This window comes from Schistocerca nitens, chromosome 1 (genome assembly GCF_023898315.1).
Source record: "Schistocerca nitens isolate TAMUIC-IGC-003100 chromosome 1, iqSchNite1.1, whole genome shotgun sequence".
Lineage (NCBI taxonomy): Eukaryota > Metazoa > Arthropoda > Insecta > Orthoptera > Acrididae > Schistocerca > Schistocerca nitens.
In genome coordinates this window covers 1,005,835,822-1,005,856,313 of record NC_064614.1, presented here as the reverse complement: position 1 = coordinate 1,005,856,313, position 20,492 = coordinate 1,005,835,822, and the positions used below count along the sequence as shown (strand labels likewise).

The 20,492-nt window shown below is 43.4% G+C and overlaps 1 protein-coding gene across 1 annotated transcript in view; it reads right to left on the bottom strand.

Annotated features, from left to right (window-relative positions):
* LOC126219283 (glucose dehydrogenase [FAD, quinone]-like) overlaps positions 1-20,492 on the bottom strand; it is a 103,555-nt gene that overhangs the window by 10,920 nt on the left and 72,143 nt on the right. Inside the window, exons 4-5 of the mRNA XM_049942144.1 lie at positions 13,560-13,692; positions 13,358-13,445 (exon numbers count right to left, since the gene is read on the bottom strand). Coding sequence (XP_049798101.1) covers positions 13,358-13,445; positions 13,560-13,692 — 221 coding nt within the window. The remainder of the gene's footprint in view (positions 1-13,357; positions 13,446-13,559; positions 13,693-20,492) is intronic.

Sequence of the window (20,492 nt, the reverse complement as noted above, 5' to 3'; positions counted from 1 at the left end):
TTGGAAAGCATAAGGAAAAGCCTCTCTCAGAACCAGCACAATACCCAACTTTTACATGAGCAGTTGATAGTTTGGTAGCTCGTCCCGTACTGACTCTTGGTTCCACCTTTTTCTACCTAGGCCAACCACAATTTGAACGCGCTACACAGTTCCGTTTCCGAGGGGAACCACAACACCTTTTCCATACAAAATAACTAAGAACCCTAAGTGGAGGTCAGCAGTTTACATAACAGCAAGCAAATATTTTAAATAAAACAGAACATTTGCATATATGGTAGTTCTAAACAAAATATTTTAAATAAAATTATTTAATTTTAAAGATAACCAAAGAGATTATACGAAGAAGACAAAAGATCATTACAGAGATTATACTTCATTACAGTATCGAATTAATCGTACACTAATTACAGAAGTTCAACGATGGGATGTTGAACAAAATAGAAAGCTAAATCAATCAACAAAAGGTATGTAGTGTCTAAACTATGGTGTTACAAAATTACCATCACTTCCGCGCAGGCAGAATCCGCGCCGGCCGGTGCGGCCGAGCGGTTCTAGGCGCTTCAGTCTGGAACCGCGCGACCGCTACGGTCGCAGGTTCGAATCCTGCCTCGGGCATGGATGTGTGTGATGTCCTGAGGTTAGTTCGGTTTAAGTAGTTCTAAGTTCTAGGGGACTGATGACCTCAGATGTTAAGTCCCATAGTGCTCTGAGCCATTTGAACCATTTGAACGAAGCAGAATCCGCTTTTACCGTTGAAGACCACTGTGCATCCATCTTCCAAGGGATCCTCTGAAGGCACCAGTCGAGCCGTGCTTGTCGATCCTGTGGCTTGAGCGAAATACGAGCTAGAAGTGTAAGTGCCCACAGTTCCACTGCTAATAACCGGTTCGTAACACTATGTGTTGACATGTCTGGGCTCACAAGCCCTCTTATCTGTGCTGTGGTAGCTGCGCGATCTGGCACTGCTGGCCTTACATTACGATTCTGGCGGGCGTCAGTGATGCATGGACGTCCAGAACTCCGTCTACGGGTGAGAATGTTCACGTGACTACTGATAACAGTATCTCTGCAGAACTCACGTCCAAGTTTGTGGCATTTCCCCAAAGGACCATGGCGCCACTCGGAAGGCCGCAACCTGACCCCTTTCAAACTTGCTCAGTTCCCTGTAGGAGGTAGGAGTGCACCCCGTGGCGTGGTTGCCCGCTTGCTTCACACATCTGCACCACCCTGAGCCTTCCGGCTGTGAGCATTCCCTATAAAATTGTAGACACAGATGACCCTCTAGTAGCTATACTACTACTCTATCTGTAGGCGGACGACTTTGGAATCATTAGCAGTACACCTATTATCACCTTGAAGGCAATAGCGTCATCGGATCAATATCGTCGTCGTCTTCTTAAGTGTATTATTTTTTTTATTCTGTAAGAAATAAAGTATTCCATTACCTTTTATAACTAACGAAATCACATTTTCATTTAGTGCAATATTTCATCGTGTGGAACGACTGAGGTTCAAGTTCGACGGTTACTCATTATTGCTGCACTAGAAGAATGCTCGTGTTGTAACGTTATTGAATGATAGTGTTTTACTTTTTCTGCTATTAGTACCAGAAACAACCCACAATACTACAACTTACGTAGTTTCGTTTCAACACCAGTTTATTGATTAATTCCGTTCATCAACAACATTTTAAATTTATATTGCTTAGCAAATCATTTACATGTACCATGACGCTAATGAAATGTATTTTAATTGTCTGCTTACTCATGATTGTAATGAAAGTGATAATTGGATTTTTATTAGTCACCTACAACGGAGACATGTTATGTTGTTTCAGTCCTCTCAGTGTTAGAACAAAATGTAATTGAATACCCTACTCATAACCACGACCGATATTCTCCTTCGAGTAGCTGCAGTGGAAAAAAATTATTAACCTGTGGTTAGCAATATCTTGATTATAGTATAATTTCTATTTTCCGCATGTCTAATACATATAAAATACCGAAGTTTCTTGGTAATTATTTCATCTGTAACGTCGCCGGTGAATTACTTGTTTGTTTTGGCAGACCTGTTTAGCTACGTATGTTAATTTATGATGCGCCTGAAAACTGAATAAATTTTTGCGATAAGCGTAATTGTTAACGGGGTGCAAACGCACCGATTGAAAGTGACCATAATAGTCACCGTCTGATGTAGGCTCGAATGTCGTAAGTTCGCTTACCTCTGTACCGCGGTGTGATATTACAGAAATTAACATATTAAAAAAGGTGTTACAAAAAGGTACGGCCAAACTTTCAGGATACATTCCTCACACACAAATAAAGAAAAGATGTTATGTGGACATGTGTCTGGAAACGCTTAATTTCCATGTTAGAGCTCATTTTAGTTTCGTCAGTATGTACTGTACTTCCTCGATTCACCGCCAGTTGGCCCAATTGAAGGAAGGGAATGTTGACTTCGGTGCTTGTGTTGACATGCGACTCATTGCTCTACAGTACTAGCATCAAGCTCCTGCACATTTCAGTCGAAGTGTTCGTACGCTTCTCAACAACAGATTCGGTGACCGATGGATTGGTAGAGGCGGACCAATTCCATGGCCTCCACGCTCTCCTGACCTCAACCCTCTTGACTTTCATTTATGGGGGCATTTGAAAGCTCTTGTCTACGCAACCCCGGTACCAAATGTAGAAACTCTTCGTCCTCGTATTGTGGACGGCTGTGATACAATACGCCATTCTCCAGGGCTGCGTCAGCGCATCAGGGATTCCATGCGACGGAGGGTGGATGCATGTATCCTCGCTAACGGAGGACATTTTGAACATTTCCTGTAACAAAGTGTTTGAAGTCACGCTGGTACGTTCTTTGCTGTGTGTTTCCATTGCATGATTAATGTGATTTGAAGAGAAGTAATAAAATGAGCTCTAACATGGAAAGTAAGCGTTTCCGGAAACATGTCCACATAACATATTTTCTTTGTTTGTGTGTGAGGAATGTTTCCTGAAAGTTTGGCCGTACCTTTTTGTAACACCCTGTATATAGTAGTTGGTTATATACAGGGTACGTCAAAGTACTTATTACAGGCTTCTAAGGTTCGTAGAGGGGCTTACTAGAATAAATTTTGATAAGACACCCATGGCCGTAAATCTACCGATTGAACGCAAAGTATATTTGAACCTCGGCTTACTTTCAGACTTTCAAACCAGTCGCGGTACGCAAACAGCGGAGACAATGAGTTTCGACCTGTGTGCTCTACAGGAGCCCCTAGCGTGGACACTATTCCGATTCCTCGTCATCAGGTACTCTTTCTTCTATGTCACGAATGACGTCCCCTTCAGAGTCTAGAATATAGCCCGTTCGTGGAGCACCACAGTTAACCCTCTCTGTTGTGAATGTACCAATTTCCCGCAGCTGTAGCTGTGTAATTTCGTAATCAAAATAGGTACTGAAAACTGCACCCTCTTCCCAGTTTGTGTGCGTACCGTGAAACGGAAGATTCAAATGTGACTCAATTTTCAAACTTATTTTATATCACAACCTTCCATTTCCGGACATACGTTTTTTTCTTCTTCTGAAAATCCAGTTTTAGTCCTAGGGCCTGCTCTGGCCTCACCATATCATCTTCGGTCTTCCCACACTACCCTTGCTCCATCATTTATAACCAATTGCTAGTTTAAGAAGTCTTTGTGGCGGTATACGAAGTACATGCTCTCCCCGTATTTCTTCTGTATTACAGTGCCCTTCGCGTTATTGGTTTCCACCGTATCGTTCCCTTACTACCTCTTTTCTAATTTTTTCTTCTCTAGTACAGTCTTTCACAGATCTTAGAAATTTCATTTCTGATGCTTCTAGTTGCCATAAATCTAAATTTTTCGGCGTCATACTTTCCGTCCCATATAACAACGTTGGAACTGACATGACTTCATAAAATTTCAGCTGTATGCCTTTCCTTGCTTTATTCTTAAGCGATCTCCTTATTGTGCCACGTGTACACTGCTAAGCATTAGTTTTCTTCTGTATATCTGTATTTTAATCATATCATACAATAAATTTTTGAAATGAGCTACCTTTTCCACCGTTTTATTATTGAGGATTATTTTTATTCATATTACGTGAATACCTAAAAAGGCCATGATTCCCAGTTTTATTGGTAGATATAGTCAGATTGTAGCTTGCACCAATCTCATTTAGTTTATACAATTCCATTTATAATTTATCTTCACTATATTGTTGAGGATTATTTTTATTCATATTACGTGAATACCTAAAAAGGCCATGATCCTAGTTTTATTGGTAGATATAATCAGATTGTAGCTTGCACCAATCTCATTTAGTTTATGTAATCCCATTTATAACTTATCTTCACTATATTCTATGATAACTTAATCATCCGCGAAGAACAGCGTATTAATACATTTATTCCTACTAACGTTTATGCTTGGTGGTGTTCTAGCTTTTTCCCATTCTCTGACCAAGTCGTCCATACAGATATTGAATGTTGGTGATACGCTACATCCTTGCGTTATCTCTTTACCCGTGTCAATTCTAATTCTGGTGTCCTTATGTAGACTTCATCCGATTGCATCTGAGTTGAAGCAAACGTTTTTTCATGATCCACAAATGCTGTTTGAGCTTCCAGATTAAATTCTCGTCTGTTTTATGTTGTCTGTTTCAGTGCAAAAACACCATTTATATGTGACCTTTCCTTTCGGAAACCTGCTTGTTCATTCATTTAAATTACATCCGACTATTTCGTAGGCCTATTTTGTAGCCTTTCATTTAATATTCTGCTATAGATTTTCTGAGCAATATTCAGAACGCTTATACCCCACGGTTTCCTCATCTATCTCAAATTGCTAGAAGCCTATAATAAAAATTGCGAAACTGCCTGCATTTATGTGAAATATTTATGTCACAGAATAAACATTCAACACGATATGAGGTACCAGAAAGAGGAACGAGTAATTACAGAATATTTACAAAACACGAAGATGTAAATATGTGTTCAAATATTCAAGCTCTTTGCATAAAAATTAGACAGAAGCTACTATGAAACTTCCTGGCAGATTAAAACTGTGTGCCGGACTGAGACTCGACCTCGGGACCTTTGCCTTTCGCGGGCAAGTGCTCTACCAACTGAGCTACCCAAGCATGACTCACGACCCGTCCTCACAGCTTCAGTTCTGCCAGTACCTCGTCTCCTACCTTCCAAACTAAACAGAAGCTCTTCTTTCAGCAGTGCTAATTCTGCAAAGTTCGCAGAAGAGCCTCTGTGAAATTTGGAAGGTAGGAGAAGAGGTACTGGCAGAATTGAAGCTGTGAGGACAGGTCGTGAGTCAAGCTTGGGTGGCTCAGTTGGTAGAGCACTTGCCCGCGAAAGGCAAAGGTCCCGAGATCGAGTCTCGGTCCGGCTCACAGTGTTAATCTGCCAGGAAGTTTCATAACAGCGCACACGCCGCTGCAGAGTGAAAATCTCATTCTATAACCTACTATGATCTGCCAGAACATCATGACCACCCACCTACTGTCGATATAAACCCGGCCATGTGATTGCAGAGTCACCTGGCGAGGAATGACAGCTAATCAGAAACACGCATGATGAATGAGTAAAATGTGGAGTATGACCGAGGACAGACTGTGATCTCCCGCAGGCTCGGAATTAGCATTTAGGAAACTGCACGACTTTTTGGATGCCCGATGAATGCTGTGGTGAGTGTCTTCACCGAGTGGGGAAGCCAAGACTAAACCGCGCCCAGACGTCGTGGGGTTGGTTGGCCGCTTATTACAGATGTCGGATCTTGTAGACTGGGTAGACAGGTAAAACAAGAAAGGTGTCGAAATGTTCCGGAACTGACATCAGATTATAATGGTGGGTAGAGTACAAGTGTGTCTGAACACACAGTGTACGGAACGCTCCTAACAATGGGCCTCCGAAGCCGACAGCCCATTCTTGTACCAACATTAACACCACGACATCGGCAACCGCTACTGAAATGGGCACGTGACCATCGGCAATCGACGTTGGCGCAGAGACAGAGCGTTGCATGGTTTAATGTATCCAGATACGTTCTTCATCACGCCGATGGGAGAGCACGATTCAGTCGTCTTGCAGGGGAACAGCTCCTTGACACCTGTACTGCGGGTTCAGTCGAACTGACGGCGGCTCCACGGTGCTCTGAGGAACATTCACGTGGCCATCCATAGGTCCAGCGGACCTCATGGAAGGCACCATGGCGGCCAAGGATAACGTACATTGGTTGCAGACCACGTCACTCCTTTATGAGGATCATGTTTCCCAGCGGCAATGGCATTTTTCAACAAGATAATGCACCATGTCACAAGATCAGAAGTGTTATGGAATTGTTCGAGGAACACTATGGCAAATGGCAATTTATTTGCTAGCCCCCCAACTAACAAGATCTGAAACCCATCGGACACGTCTAGGATGTTATTAAATGTGGCGTCAGAGTTCATCGCCTCCTGCCCGGAATTTTCGGGAATTAGGTGACTTATGTATGCAGATGTGCCAACTCCCTCCAGCGACCTACCGAGGCCTCATTGCTTCCATGCCACGATACGTCGTCGCTGTTAACCGTCCCACAGGTGAACATACCGGCTATGAGGTAGGTGGTCATAATGTTCTGGCTGATCAATGTATATCGAGGGTTTGAGAAAAACTTCACGGAGATTAAAGTATTTCGTTCAGAGTCGAACGTCATGCTATATATCCTCAAAAATGTTTTCCTCGCGCAATAATTTCCTTGCATATAGTGCAAAATTCATTCAGATGTTCTCACAGAAAGACGTTTAATTTCAATGTTGATAGCGAAGCAGATCCGCAAAACAGTGTACTTCTCTTAAGTCGCATTCGAGTTCGCGTGTGGTATACAAACTTACAACTGAGAGATGGTCTTTTCGTCAACTATTATACGATAAGGAAACGAACATTCATTTTTCTATTGCTGAGCTAGTATTCACTATCAGCGATAAGCTGCAAACTTAACATGCCTTACAAAATTGTAATATTTTTTCCTTTGTTTCCTGTGCCGTTAGAGTAGTGCTGTTAGGCCGGTGCAGTCAATAAAACGCGATGCACATTTTTACTGAGTGTCTCTGCATTCTGTCAGCCAGCGCCTTTGTGCTGAAGCTCGGTGTCCGGCCGAAAGAAGGCCCTGGATAGCTCGGTGACAAGAGCATTTTCTGCGAAAGAAAAGTGAGTGCTTGAGCAACGACTTCGTGATTGAAATATGTCAGACTGTTTCGAAAATTTGTTATTTTTTTTATTTGTGGCTGTAATTTTCAGCAAGTGTAGTCTATGTTTCAAAATAAAATTGAGTTAACAGTTGCAAATTAATTTGACATCTTAAGAAACCTGAAAATTTGGGATGATATAAATCTTTAGACCTTCGCTATACATTTATGTGAAGTATAAGATGTGTATTACACAAACTTATTTAATATTGGTTTAGCAGATGTCAATTTCTTCTTCCCAGAAGCATGATAACATATGTCCAAAAATGAACACATTGTATTTGATTTCTGAAATCACAGACTGAAAATCTGCAGTAAGTGAATCACATCTATGTACATTCCAAACTGTTATTCTAGCAGCAAGGTCTATGAAAAGTTATATGTAATACATGTACACTGTATGTACTGATTATAAAAAGAATAGGTTGATTTTCACATTTTATAATAGATGCTATGCAGCCAAAATAGTGCCTCCTTTTAATGCAAGTTGATCATTCAACAATTCTTTTCAATGTAGGTGGGAATGCTTATATATTTCATATTCTTCTAAAAGGCTTATTTTATAACCCTTGTCAACTATACATAAAATTTCCATGATAAGCAAGGATGGGACAGGAAAGGCCTAAAGATTTGAAATACCTCTCATTTCGTAGGCTTCTGAAGAAGACAGATTAATTTGTCGAAACCGGTAAAGCGAAATAATAATATATTTTCAACTGACGACTGAATTTTTTTATCGCTAACACCGATCCCCTTAAACCCCTGTATATTGTCCTATGAGAAATGAGATGGTCTTCTCCATGAAAATTTTGTAACATGTGTGAGAGGAGACAATTTAGACATAAATGGTTAGAAAAGCAGGACCAGTAAGAAGAAATACCGAAATAAGAAGATCAATTTGGTCTTTCAAGTCAATTGGAAAGTGTTGGTCACAATACGCGAAACGTACACAAAATATTTCTCAGAAAATGTCAAAACATCATGTACAGTTGCACTGTATAAAACCAGTTTAGTGTGGAAAAATTTGAAGATAATGACTAAAAATGACTTCATAAGCCGAAACCGGCTGTGAAAAGAAAGAAAAATTAAAGAAATAACCGTCTAAGTAGAAAAATGCTGCATTCATGCGATAAATATTTGGCGGTGGCACCCTCCATGACTAAGATGTACAACTATCAGCAAGATCGCAGGATCGCAATCAGGCACTGACAAGGGGAGGCCACGACGTTTGGAACGCGGATTTACTGCAAACTTCGTACATTCGTAGTACTCCATGAGGACAACAAAATGTGTAAGCAGCAGCTTATGCTTATGTATGCCTGTCAGTGATTTGAGAAATCCCTTATATCTGGAAGGAGCCCGAAACTTCTTGTTACCTGGAAGTTTTGACCGGCACGGACGGCTTCCGAAAGATGTACAAATAATCGTCGTTTTCGGCATTATGAGTACAAGTTTCATGATGGTATTTTTCGAAAAAAACATGGAAAACATAAAGTTAAACGGCACCAGCTGCATTGAATAAATGCTATTCTTCCGCATACGTAACGTCTTTTGAGGTTTTCCGTGGAAAAATAAACCTTGTTAACGTTTTCATAAACTTCTCTTGCAGACGATAATTTCGAAGCAAACCATGCATAACGCAGCATTTCCTTAAATATCGGCGATGATAATTGGTCATGTAGTATCGACTGTATTTTAATAGCGTCTTAAAAACAACCAATTTCTCGTTCTTTGTCGATTATATACGAACAAATTTGAAGACACGGACAAGCATACATTTTCAGTATCACTTTATGCGTTTGGTCGTTTACTAGTCAACAGTTATGAATATTATATTATTTGTGATAGTAAAAATTTGTACACTGCCAAATAACATTGTAAATGTAAGAAAATTTCATCCAATTACACGTCTTTTCCCATTATATCAACTGTAACATACATAGTAAACAAAATGGCTGTGTTAGAAATACACTCCTGGAAATGGAAAAAAGAACACATTGACACCGGTGTTTCAGACACACCATACTTGCTCCGGACTCTGCGAGAGGGCTGTACAAGCAATGAGCACACGCACGGCACAGCGGACACACCAGGAACCGCGGTGTTGGCCGTCGAATGGCGCTAGCTGCGCAGCATTTGTGCACCGCCGCCGTCAGTGTCAGCCGGTTTGCCGTGGCATACGGAGCTCCATCGCAGTCTTTAACACTGGTAGCATGCCGCGACAGCGTGGACGTGAACCGTATGTGCAGTTGACGGACTTTGAGCGAGGGCGTATAGTGGCCATGCGGGAGGCCGGGTGGACGTACCGCCGAATTGCTCAACACATGGGGCGTGAGGTCTCCACAGTACATCGATGTTGTCGCCAGTGGTCGGCGGAAGGTGCACGTGCCCGTCGACCTGGGACCGAACCGCAGCGACGCACGGATGCACGCCAAGACCGTAGGATCCTACGCAGTGCCGTAGGGGACCGCACCGCCACTTCCCAGCAAATTAGGGACACTGTTGCTCCTGGGGTATCGGCGAGGACCATTCGCAACCGTCTCCATGAAGCTGGGCTACGGTCCCGCACACCGTTAGGCCGTCTTCCGCTCACGCCCCAACATCGTGCAGCCCGCCTCCAGTGGTGTCGTGACAGGCGTGAATGGAGGGACGAATGGAGACGTGTCGTCTTCAGCGATGAGAGTCGCTTCTGCCTTGGTGCCAATGATGGTCGTATGCGTGTTTGGCGCCGTGCAGGTGAGCGCCACAATCAGGACTGCATACGACCGAGGCACACAGGGCCAACACCCGGCATCATGGTGTGGGGAGCGATCTCCTACACTGGCCGTACACCACTGGTGATCGTCGAGGGGACACTGAATAGTGCACGGTACATCCAAACCGTCATCGAACCCATCGTTCCACCATTCCTAGACCGGCAAGGGAACTTGCTGTTCCAACAGGACAATGCACGTCCGCATGTATCCCGTGCCACCCAACGTGCTCTAGAAGGTGTAAGTCAACTACCCTGGCCAGCAAGATCTCCGGATCTGTCCCCCATTGAGCATGTTTGGGACTGGATGAAGCGTCGTCTCACGCGGTCTGCACGTCCAGCACGAACGCTGGTCCAACTGAGGCGCCAGGTGGAAATGGCATGGCAAGCCGTTCCACAGGACTACATCCAGCATCTCTACGATCGTCTCCATGGGAGAATAGCAGCCTGCATTGCTGCGAAAGGTGGATATACACTGTACTAGTGCCGACATTGTGCATGCTCTGTTGCCTGTGTCTATGTGCCTGTGGTTCTGTCAGTGTGATCATGTGATGTATCTGACCCCAGGAATGTGTCAATAAAGTTTCCCCTTCCTGGGACAATGAATTCACGGTGTTCTTAGTTCAATTTCCAGGAGTGTAAAAAAAGTGACGAACGGGACTCGATCGATCGATCCAGCCATTACGGGGCTAGAACGCCAACCATTTTTTTATCTCATTTTTGTTGGCTTTCGTTCGTTGCATCTGCTTGGGGTGACGCCATAAGACACCCGTTTAAGTTAGTTGTTGATCGATTAACTCAGTTTTTTATTACAGAAGGTAGCTAACCCTCTGACCGAACACGCTGAGTTACCGTGCTTCTACCACTCGGCTGCCACCGCTTCAGGGTAAAAATGGCCCCGCACAGGTATATGTTTGACGACCTAAATTATCTTGCGATTTTATCAATAACTCTTGAGAAGTACACGCTACTTCGTACACATTTTATTGTCCTCATGGAGTACTTCGATTGTACGAAGTTTGCAGTAAATCCGCGTTCCAAACGTCGTGGCCTCACCTTGTCAGTGCCTGATTGCGATCCTGCGATCTTCCTGATAGTTGTACATCTTAGTCATGGATGGTGCCACCCTTGTGAGACATGTGTGTGCCCGTCCCCTAGACAACAACCTAACCGACAAATTTCAAAATTTACCAGAGACTTTACTGAGTCCCTTTACGTGTATTACGTGTACAGGGATAGGGACAAGGTTGCATAAGGTAAAACGTACATCTTTCATTATCGCTAGCTACAGTACTACTCCGCGTGTAGAGTGGATCATTCACCGTGCTTCCTCGCTCATTTTCATGCTGTGCCATCGCCTATTATGTAGCATTATTAGTACTACTTTTACTTAACAGCCGTGAAATAATTTTCCAACTCCGAGTTTCCTCCGTATCGGCTCTACAACGACACACAGCGCATTGTAACAACCACTCGCCCAGAGAAAACCACTCTCAGTAACCTTTTACATTTTGTGCTAGCCACCTGCCATTTGCGATTTACTTCGTGATCGATGCTCACTCGTGGTAAAATTTGCTGTTTGAAGAGCACGCCGCAGTGCGTAGTGTAAAGCAGTCGCCCTCCGTTTCTGGCGGTGGCGCCGCTGTGGCAATCGCAGCTTTGGTGTCTCCCTCTGGTGTGAAAGGGCAAAGGTAGCCTGTTCACGTGCATTTAAGGGGCGCTATGAGCTCGCTAGGGGGCGAGTCTGGTTAGTTGGTCAGCCGGGTCAGTGTGGGGCAGTCAGTGTCTGTCTGGCGTCCGGAGTGCTAGTATGTATTAGACCGGCAGTCTGCTTGAGTTTGTTCAGACAATGGTCATTGGCGGTTGGATCGATCGGTTGGTCAGTCGTGCACTGGGACAAGATGACTCGTCCGTCTTGAGCGTCGGCGCATGTGAGGTCGCCACGTCAGTCCAGTGGGCCACGCCGTATAGCGAGGGGTAGTGGCTTCGCAGTCGACACGAGAGCAACAGGAGTCAACCCACGACATCTGGGCGGCTGGTGCGAGCTGCGACGTCGTGAGACGGGAGATCGGCGCGCCTTCCTGTGTCCGTTGAAGCGGCTGGCAGCGGACGGTTCGGGAGAGCGTTGGGGGTGCTGCGCCAGGTCTTCGCCAGAAATCGCAGTTTAATAGAAGTGATTGGAGATATGTTGTTTCATTTTCTTGTTAAATATTTCTTGTTTTCTTGGTGAGGTCACCAGCCGCTTTATTTTGGGGTCGTCCCACCATTCTTTTCCGTTTGCCCACCCGCGGGAAGGTGGTTATTTGTGAATTGGGTGGTCCGTTTCTCCCTTGTGGAGTAGGGGCGGGTTAGAGCAACCTGCGGCTGGTGTTGTTCAGTTATCTCCCTGTCCATCTGCCATACGTTAATAACTGGCTCTGTCATGTTTGTCGGATTCGGTGTTAACGAATTTATTGCCCGAAGTGTAACGTCCGAATTCCTGAAATACGTTTTTATGTTGCCTATCATCTTGAGAGGCGGTATAAGTGCAATGTAGAGTATGTTTGTATATTTCATGTAAGACTACATTTCATGGGTTTTTATTTAAATAGTCATTTTAGTATATAAAGTTGCCACCCTTCCACCTTAAGAGTTTTTTTTTTTTTTAAATCAAGTTGCACTTTCGGTGGCAAGTAATTTTTTTAATGTTAGTGTTTTGTACCATTTCCATCCCTCCTACGGGGTGGATAGTTTATGTGCTTGTGTGAGTTGTTAAAATTTTTAGTTTAAAGTAATCTGGTGTGTTGCAGATTTGCACCAGTGTAGTCTTTCAGAGGTTGTTGTGAACGGTCGTGATTACGGCCGTGTCAAAAGGCAGCGGCAAGGTTCCCAGCTCGAAAGTTCATACTGTCAATATTTGTTCTTTCTGCCTCTGAATAAAACTGTAACTTGATATTTTGAGGGTGCTTTCTGATTATAATTTTAAATCTGTTTCAAAAACAATAAAAGGGCTTTTAGGAATAACATTTCCATATGTTGAAAGAAATTTGTTTTCATCAGTTACGCACTGGCAACTACTTCCACGCTCACATGGTGTGATTAAATGTGTTAATGTTCTTGATGAATCGCTAGTAAATAAAGTAAATTCTTAAGAAAAGGATCTGAAAGTAAATTTACGGTTCAGATGTCTCTCGCTAAAAACAGAGGCTCAATTGTGGCCCTCAGTAACGCGAAAGCTCCAACATTCTAGCGACAAATGCTTCCTGTGCCCGGACCTGCACTGCCCCGGGCCGCGGCGCGCCTCTTTGATCTCACAGTGCAGCAGGAATGGTCTGGGGACCGGCGGTAAATCGGCCTAGCGAGGTGCGGCTAACGTACAAACTTGATGCCGTGCACGAGCGCCTGCAGGTCCCGCTCGTCGTCGTAGTAGTTGGCCCGCAGGACGGGCGCGTGCAGCGGGTTGCGGCTGCGCAGGCGCACGGAGCCGCGGGAGCGCGGCCGCAGCAGCACGGCAGCCAGGGACCAGGCGTCGGCGCCGCGGGCGGCGGCGGCGCCCCACACACTCCGCCACGCGCCGCGCCGCCAGCCCACGAGGCGCCGCAGGAAGCCCAGCGAGTCGCCGGAGGGCGCTCCTGCGCCCATCACCAGCTCCACGTCAGGGCCCGGGCCCTCCGCCAGCGGCGTCCGCACAAACGCCAACGCCTCTGCGCCGCCTGCGTAATCAAAAAGGACACTTTTTTTACTCCTCAAAGCAAATTGCCTTTCACGTACTACATAAGCGCTTTTTCTGCAGTTGGATGGGAAACGATTCGCAGGCAGGCAGGCAGCCGTCATCGCTTGTGCTCGATAGTGTGTCGACTGGCGTACCAGTTTAAACACTCTGCAATTGTACTGTACGCCAGGATCACAATGACCCTCAATTAACTGCTGGAAACATTGCCTGAATATAGTATATTTTGTAATGAAACGACTTTTATACAGGAAACGCATTTTGTTTCTCCAATGTCACGTTCTTTTTCAATCAACATTAATATTAATGTATCGAAATCCGAGACTAACAAGGGGAGGACACGACGTTCGGAACGCGGATTCACTGCAAACTTCGTACACTAGTAGTACTCCAAAAAAATGGTTCAAATCGCTCTGAGCACTATGGGACTTAACATCTGTGGTCATTAGTCCCCTAGAACTTAGAACTACTTAAACCTAACTAACCTAAGGACATCACACACGTCCATGCCCGAGGCAGGATTCGAACCGGCGACCGTAGAAGTCGCGCGGTTAGTAGTACTCCATTAGGGCAACAAAATGTGTAAACAGTAGCGCGTACTTCTCAAGCGTTATTGAGAAAATCGCAAGATAATTTCGGTCGTCAAACATATACCTGTGTGTAGCTCAAAATGGCCCAAATGGCTCTGAGCACTATGGGACTTAACATCTGTGGTCATGAGTCCCCTAGAACTTAGAACTACTTAAACCTAACTAACCTAAGGACATCACACACATCCATGCCCGAGGCAGGATTCGAACCTGCGACCGTAGCGGTCACGCGGTTCCAGACTGAAGCGCCTAGAACCGCACGGCCACACAGGCCGGCCCTGTGTGTAGCCGTTTTTATGATGAAGCGGCGCCAGCCCAGTGGTTTGCGTTCATGTTCTGTAATCGCTGAATGGAGTCCCGTTCTTCAGTTTTTTTTTTCCCAACACATTTCGTTACTATTTATATTACAATTGATGTAATGGAAAAAATACGAGTAGTCAGATAAACTTTTATTAAATTTGCAATGTTATTTGGCAGTCTACAAATTTTTGTTACATAAATAATATAATATTCATAACTATCGAATAGTAAACGACCAAACGCACAAAGTGATACTGAAAGTGTACGTTTGTCCGTGATTTGAGGAATCCCTTTTACCTGGAAGGAGCCCGAAAATACTTGTTACCTGCAAGTTTTGATGGGCAGAGATGGCTTTCAAAGGACGATGGGAGGGCCAGGCACGAACCGGGATAGAATGAGGAGCCGGCCGAAGTGGCCGTGCGGTTAAAGGCGCTGCAGTCTGGAACCGCAAGACCGCTACGGTCGCAGGTTCGAATCCTGCCTCGAGCATGGATGTTTGTGATGTCCTTAGGTTAGTTAGGTTTAACTAGTTCTAAGTTCTAGGGGACTAATGACCTCAGCAGTTGAGTCCCATAGTGCTCAGAGCCATTTGAACCATTTGATAGAATGAGGATCATTCGACGGTTAACTCGCATAGCGGTGAGACCTTGCTTATGTAGCAGGAAGAACTAATGTACGTGCGAATTGTTCGTGAAGTATAAAACCTTACATCATGACTAGAAAAATGGCAGTAACACCCGGTTAGTCGAGAACTGCGGACGAGGAATGTCATGAGTATTCAATCCATAGTGCAGCTGCGAAACGTCGGTTGAAAGATGCGTTCGTATATTGTGTTCGGGCTCCTTCCAGGTATAAGGGATTTCTCAAACCACGGATAAGAATACATTTTCAGTATCACTTCATGCCTTTGGTCGTGTACTAGTCGATAGTTATGAATATTATATTATTTATGATAACAAAAATTTGTAGACTGGCAAATAACATTGCAAATTTAATAAAAGTTCATCCGAGTACACGTATTTTTCCTATAATGTGAACTGTAATACAAATAGTAAAAAATATGACTGTGTTGGAAAAAAAAACCTGACGAACGGGACTCGATCCAGCGATTACGGGGCATGAACGCTAACCACTCGGCTGGCGCCGCTTCATGGTAAAAATGGCCACGCACAGATATATGTTTGACGACCGAAATTATCTTGCGATTTTCTCAATAAGGCTAGAGAAGTACGCGCTACTGCTTACACATTTTGTTTTCCTAATGAAGTACTGCGAGTGTACGAAGTTTGCAGTAAATCCTCGTTCCAAACGTGTCCTCCCCTTGTAAGTAAAAACTGTCAAGGAAACTTTTTCAATGATGGAACTTGAAAATAGTCCGGGTTTAAAGACTTTATTTGTAGTTTAATTAGCTGAAAATGCTATTCATTTTTTGAAATCCTCATATGAAATATTTTGTGGTTTTTTCAGTTATTAATAAATCCTTTCGCACATTTTTCGACACTCTTGGAATATAGACAACAATGTTATCGGCAACTGGCAGGCCTCTTCTGTTAGGAACAGCTGTGTTCCGACAATGACTGTGCTTTCCGAGGACTGATTTCTTCATCGCAGTCTTAGGATTCGATGGACTGATCAGTTTCATTATTGTCCATAACTGCCCCAGGAACATCAGCTTCAGGAATCACTTTCATCACAAAAGTCACTTATGTCACTTTCACGATTGACTTCTTCTAACAGTGCTTCCCATATAGCATCTTCCGACGGTAAAATGTCACTCTACGTTCCATTTTTACATAAATGTACGCCACTTTCGGCGACAGAACTGTAATCCTTCAAAAATATTTCTGTCAAATTAATTAAATAGCAGTGTCTCAGAACTACTAGGACCACTTATTGCTGAATTTACATTGGTGTCAGCGGAGTAGGTACGTGTAATGCCGCATGCACAGTTACCAACATAAAACTCCAGGGTCGGAGCGACCTGGGTGTACAGTTCTACCGAAATATTAAACTGTCTTAGAGAAGAGCAAGAGAAAATATGTATTTCACAGAGCTATGACCAAACTCAGTCTGAAACTTAACAAGCTGACTCAACAGCTCTGATACTTTTACGATATGTTGTACAGTCGCGAACGAAAACAGTGAAACAAAAATATAGAATTTATTTCTGCAATTGCAGCCTATCATCGCATAAAGTAGAATTATTCATTTCGATACTAGTATCCGTCTGCAGTTCCGATTAAAACAAACGAAGTCTTATATTCCAGAATGAAATTTACACTCTGCAGTGGAGTGTGTGCTGATATAAAACTGTGTGCAGGACCTAGACTTGAACTCGAGACCTTTGCCTTTCGCGGGCAAGTGCTCTACCACCTGAGCTTCCCAAGCATGAGTCACGATCCGCCCTCACAGCTTCAGTTCTGCCAGTACTTCGTCTCCTAGCTTCCAAACTTCACAGAAGCTCTTCTGCGAACCTTGCAGGACTAGCACTCCTGGAAGAAGGGATATTCCGGAGACATGGCTTAGCCACAGCCTGAAGGATGTTTCCAGGAATGCTAATTCTGCAAGGTTAGCAGAAGAGCTTCTGTGATTTTTGGAAGGTAAGAGACGAGATACTGGAAGAACTGAAACCGTGAGGGGGTGTTGTGAGTCGTGCTTCGGTAGCTCAGATGGTACAGCACTTCCCCGCCAAAGGCCAAGGCCCCGAGTTCGAGTCTAGGTCCGGCACACAGTTTTAATCTGCCAGGAAGTTTCATAGAAGCGTTATGTTATCCTAGTACGATTAAGTATTTATTGACGATGACATTTTGGTTTAACCATATCATGCTACGTGGTAATCAGATCTGTGGTACGAAATCGATAGTCTCTCCACCGATCGTAGACTGGAGTTGAAGAAACAAATTCTATAATTCAGGTATTGATGTTCGACATCTGCATTGCAACTGGGTGTTGCAGTGTGTTCATGATGGAGACGTCGATCACTAACTCCTCATTTTTTTCTGTTGAAGTTTGTCTGCATTTATTGGGGTGCGTACACTTGCAAAATAATCGACGCTGGAGTTCTGAAAAGCCCCGTCAGTTACATCAAGAGCCTATGTGTGATGTGAAAACAAGACTGTGGTCTGCCATTAGAGTAGCAGGAATTATTTTACCGGTGTTTTTAGACCAAACAGTAATGACTGGTAGGTACGCAAGAATATATGGCGACCTACCGCTATTTTATACAATGTAGTGCAGCAGCATACGTAGTGAATGCAATGAGGAAAACCCACATTTAAGGATCATTCCCGCCACAACTCACAGTTTGAGACAGTCACTTGCAGCACTAACAGATATCAACAGCCTGTCATACGCTCAGTCGACACGGCAAAGCTACTTTTTGTAAAGTTGCAGTCTGAGATTGACCACAGCTGAGTATTCGATACTTCTGTAATAATTATGCGCGCTAAATTTATATGCTAATTAGCTTAGAACCAGCTGCTCTACTATCGTAAACTGTGTTGACTGCACAGATTTTTTTCCTTAACTGAATTTTTATGTTGTTCACGAATTACAACATTATCTAGACTTTTCACACTAGTTAAGGGCATAGATGCACGGTCTTTTCCAAACGTACTTCTAACAAAAAAGCGGATCTGGTGGCTCGAGTCTGAGGTTTTTCTTGATACTGTCTATTGAATTCTTGTGGTGATATTTCCGTAGTAACTTTGATCCCCCCTACATAAAAATTTTCATCCTCTATTTCATCCCTTAGGGGTTCAATTTCTAAAAAGCATTGAAAGACGTATTTTTTATTACTAATCGAGAACTGAAATACCAGTTTTCGTAGACGTAGCTTTAAAATGCATTAGTAGTATTTTAATAATGATTTATTTCCAAAGAAGCTTTCATGCACTATTATACTCCCTTAGTGGTTGAATATTCAAAAATTCTGAAACGCATATTTTTTTTTACTTTTGACTGAGAAACGAAATACCAATTTTTGTAGTTGTAGCTCCAAATTTGCATTAATAGCCACATAATTTCAAAAAGCCTTTCGTACCCTATTTTACCCCCTTAGGAGTGGAATTTTGACAATCCTTTCTTAAACAGTCCCTACAGTATAAGATCCACAGCCTCACAAAATTTCCAGTTTCAGTCCTTAGCGGTTTGTAACCGAGAAGTCAAATGCCAATTTTCATGGATGTAGCTTTAAAAATACTTTATTAGCTTTGTAATAAGGATTTTTTTTTAAATCACCCACTATTTCGCACCAATGGCGATTAAATTCCCAAAAATGCTGAAAGACGTATTTTTTTATTTCTGACCTAGGAGCCAAATACCAGTTTTCATAGGTCTAGCTCCAAAATTGCCTTAACAGCGACAATTTTTCAAAAAAACCTTTCATCCCCTATTTCACCCCATTGTAGGTGAAATTTCGAAAAGTCTTTTCTTACGCTACTCCTACAATATAAGATCAACTCCCTCTGCAAATTTCAAGTGTTTATCCTTAATGATTTGGGTTGGGCGATAATGAGTTAGTGAGTGAGTCAGTCTGTCAGGACACTGATTTTTATATACAGAGATGATATTTCGTACAATATTAGTCAAGAAAACGCAACAATTCTGTGCAGCGCTTCCTTTAAAATCAACACTACAATGAAATAACTGAATCCATAGCGAAAGTGTCAGTGAAAGTTTGTTTACAAGAAGCATGTACACTACCAATACAACATCATAGGCCACCGTCCGATTTAATTTTTTTCTTGCAGCGGTGCTACACACTGGGCCTTCACACCGTCCATATCTGCGTTGCTCTTCGGGCTGTGTCCGATCGACTATCGTGCAACACAGTCACAGCGTCCTCCAGAAACTCTATATTTACACTGTGAAGGATGTCGACGCCCAGAACAAACATGGTTAGGAACGGGAATGGGTCACCCTAATCTACTGAATACCCGTCTTTACCCCTCAGGATTATTCGGCGTTGCACGGCGCATAATGAGGAAAGATCAATACTAGCTTGCTCGTCCTCGCTGTTCCCATTCTCACCATAGCCGTCGTTGGATGCATGATAAGATTATGGTTTTTCACATTCTGTAAACGAAGTCTGTCATATTGCTTATGAGCATGTTCACAAGGCGTGGACAATACGAAGCGATAGTCTACCTCCATATACCGTCTTTTTCGATGGTGCCGAAGCCCTCTAGCCGAAAAATACACTCTAAAAAGTGTATTTTTCGGTAAGAGGACTTCTGTACTGTCGAAAAAGACGGCATATTGAGACAGAATATCGCTTAGTATTGTAAACGAGTTGCGAGGGTCGTCTTCAGTCCGAAGATTGGTTTGATGCAGCTCTCCATGCTACTCTATCCTGTGCAAACCTCTTCATCTCCGAGTAACTATTGCAATCTAAATCCCTCTGAATCTGCATATTGTATTTATGTCTTGGTCTCCGTCCACGATTTTTATCCCCCCCCCCTTCCCCATCCCGCTTCCCTCCAGTACTAAATTGGTGATACCTTGATGACTCAGGATGTGTCCTACCAACCGACCCCTTCTTCTAGTCGGACTATGCCACAAATTTCTTTTGCCCCCAATTCTACTCAGTGCCTCCTTATTAGTTACGTGATCTAGTCTTCAGCATTCTTCTGAAGCATCACATTTCGAAAGCTTCTATTCTTTTCTTGTTTAAACTGTTTATCGTCCATTTTTCAGTTACATACTTGGCTACACTCCATATAAATACTTTCAGAAAAGGCTTCGATGTCAACAAATTTATCTTTTTCAGAAACGCTTTTTTGCCATTGATAGTCGGTGTTTTATATCCTCTCTACTTCGACCATCTTCAGTTATTTAGCTACCCAAATAGCAAAACTCATCTACTACTTTAAGTGGCTCATTTCCTAATCTA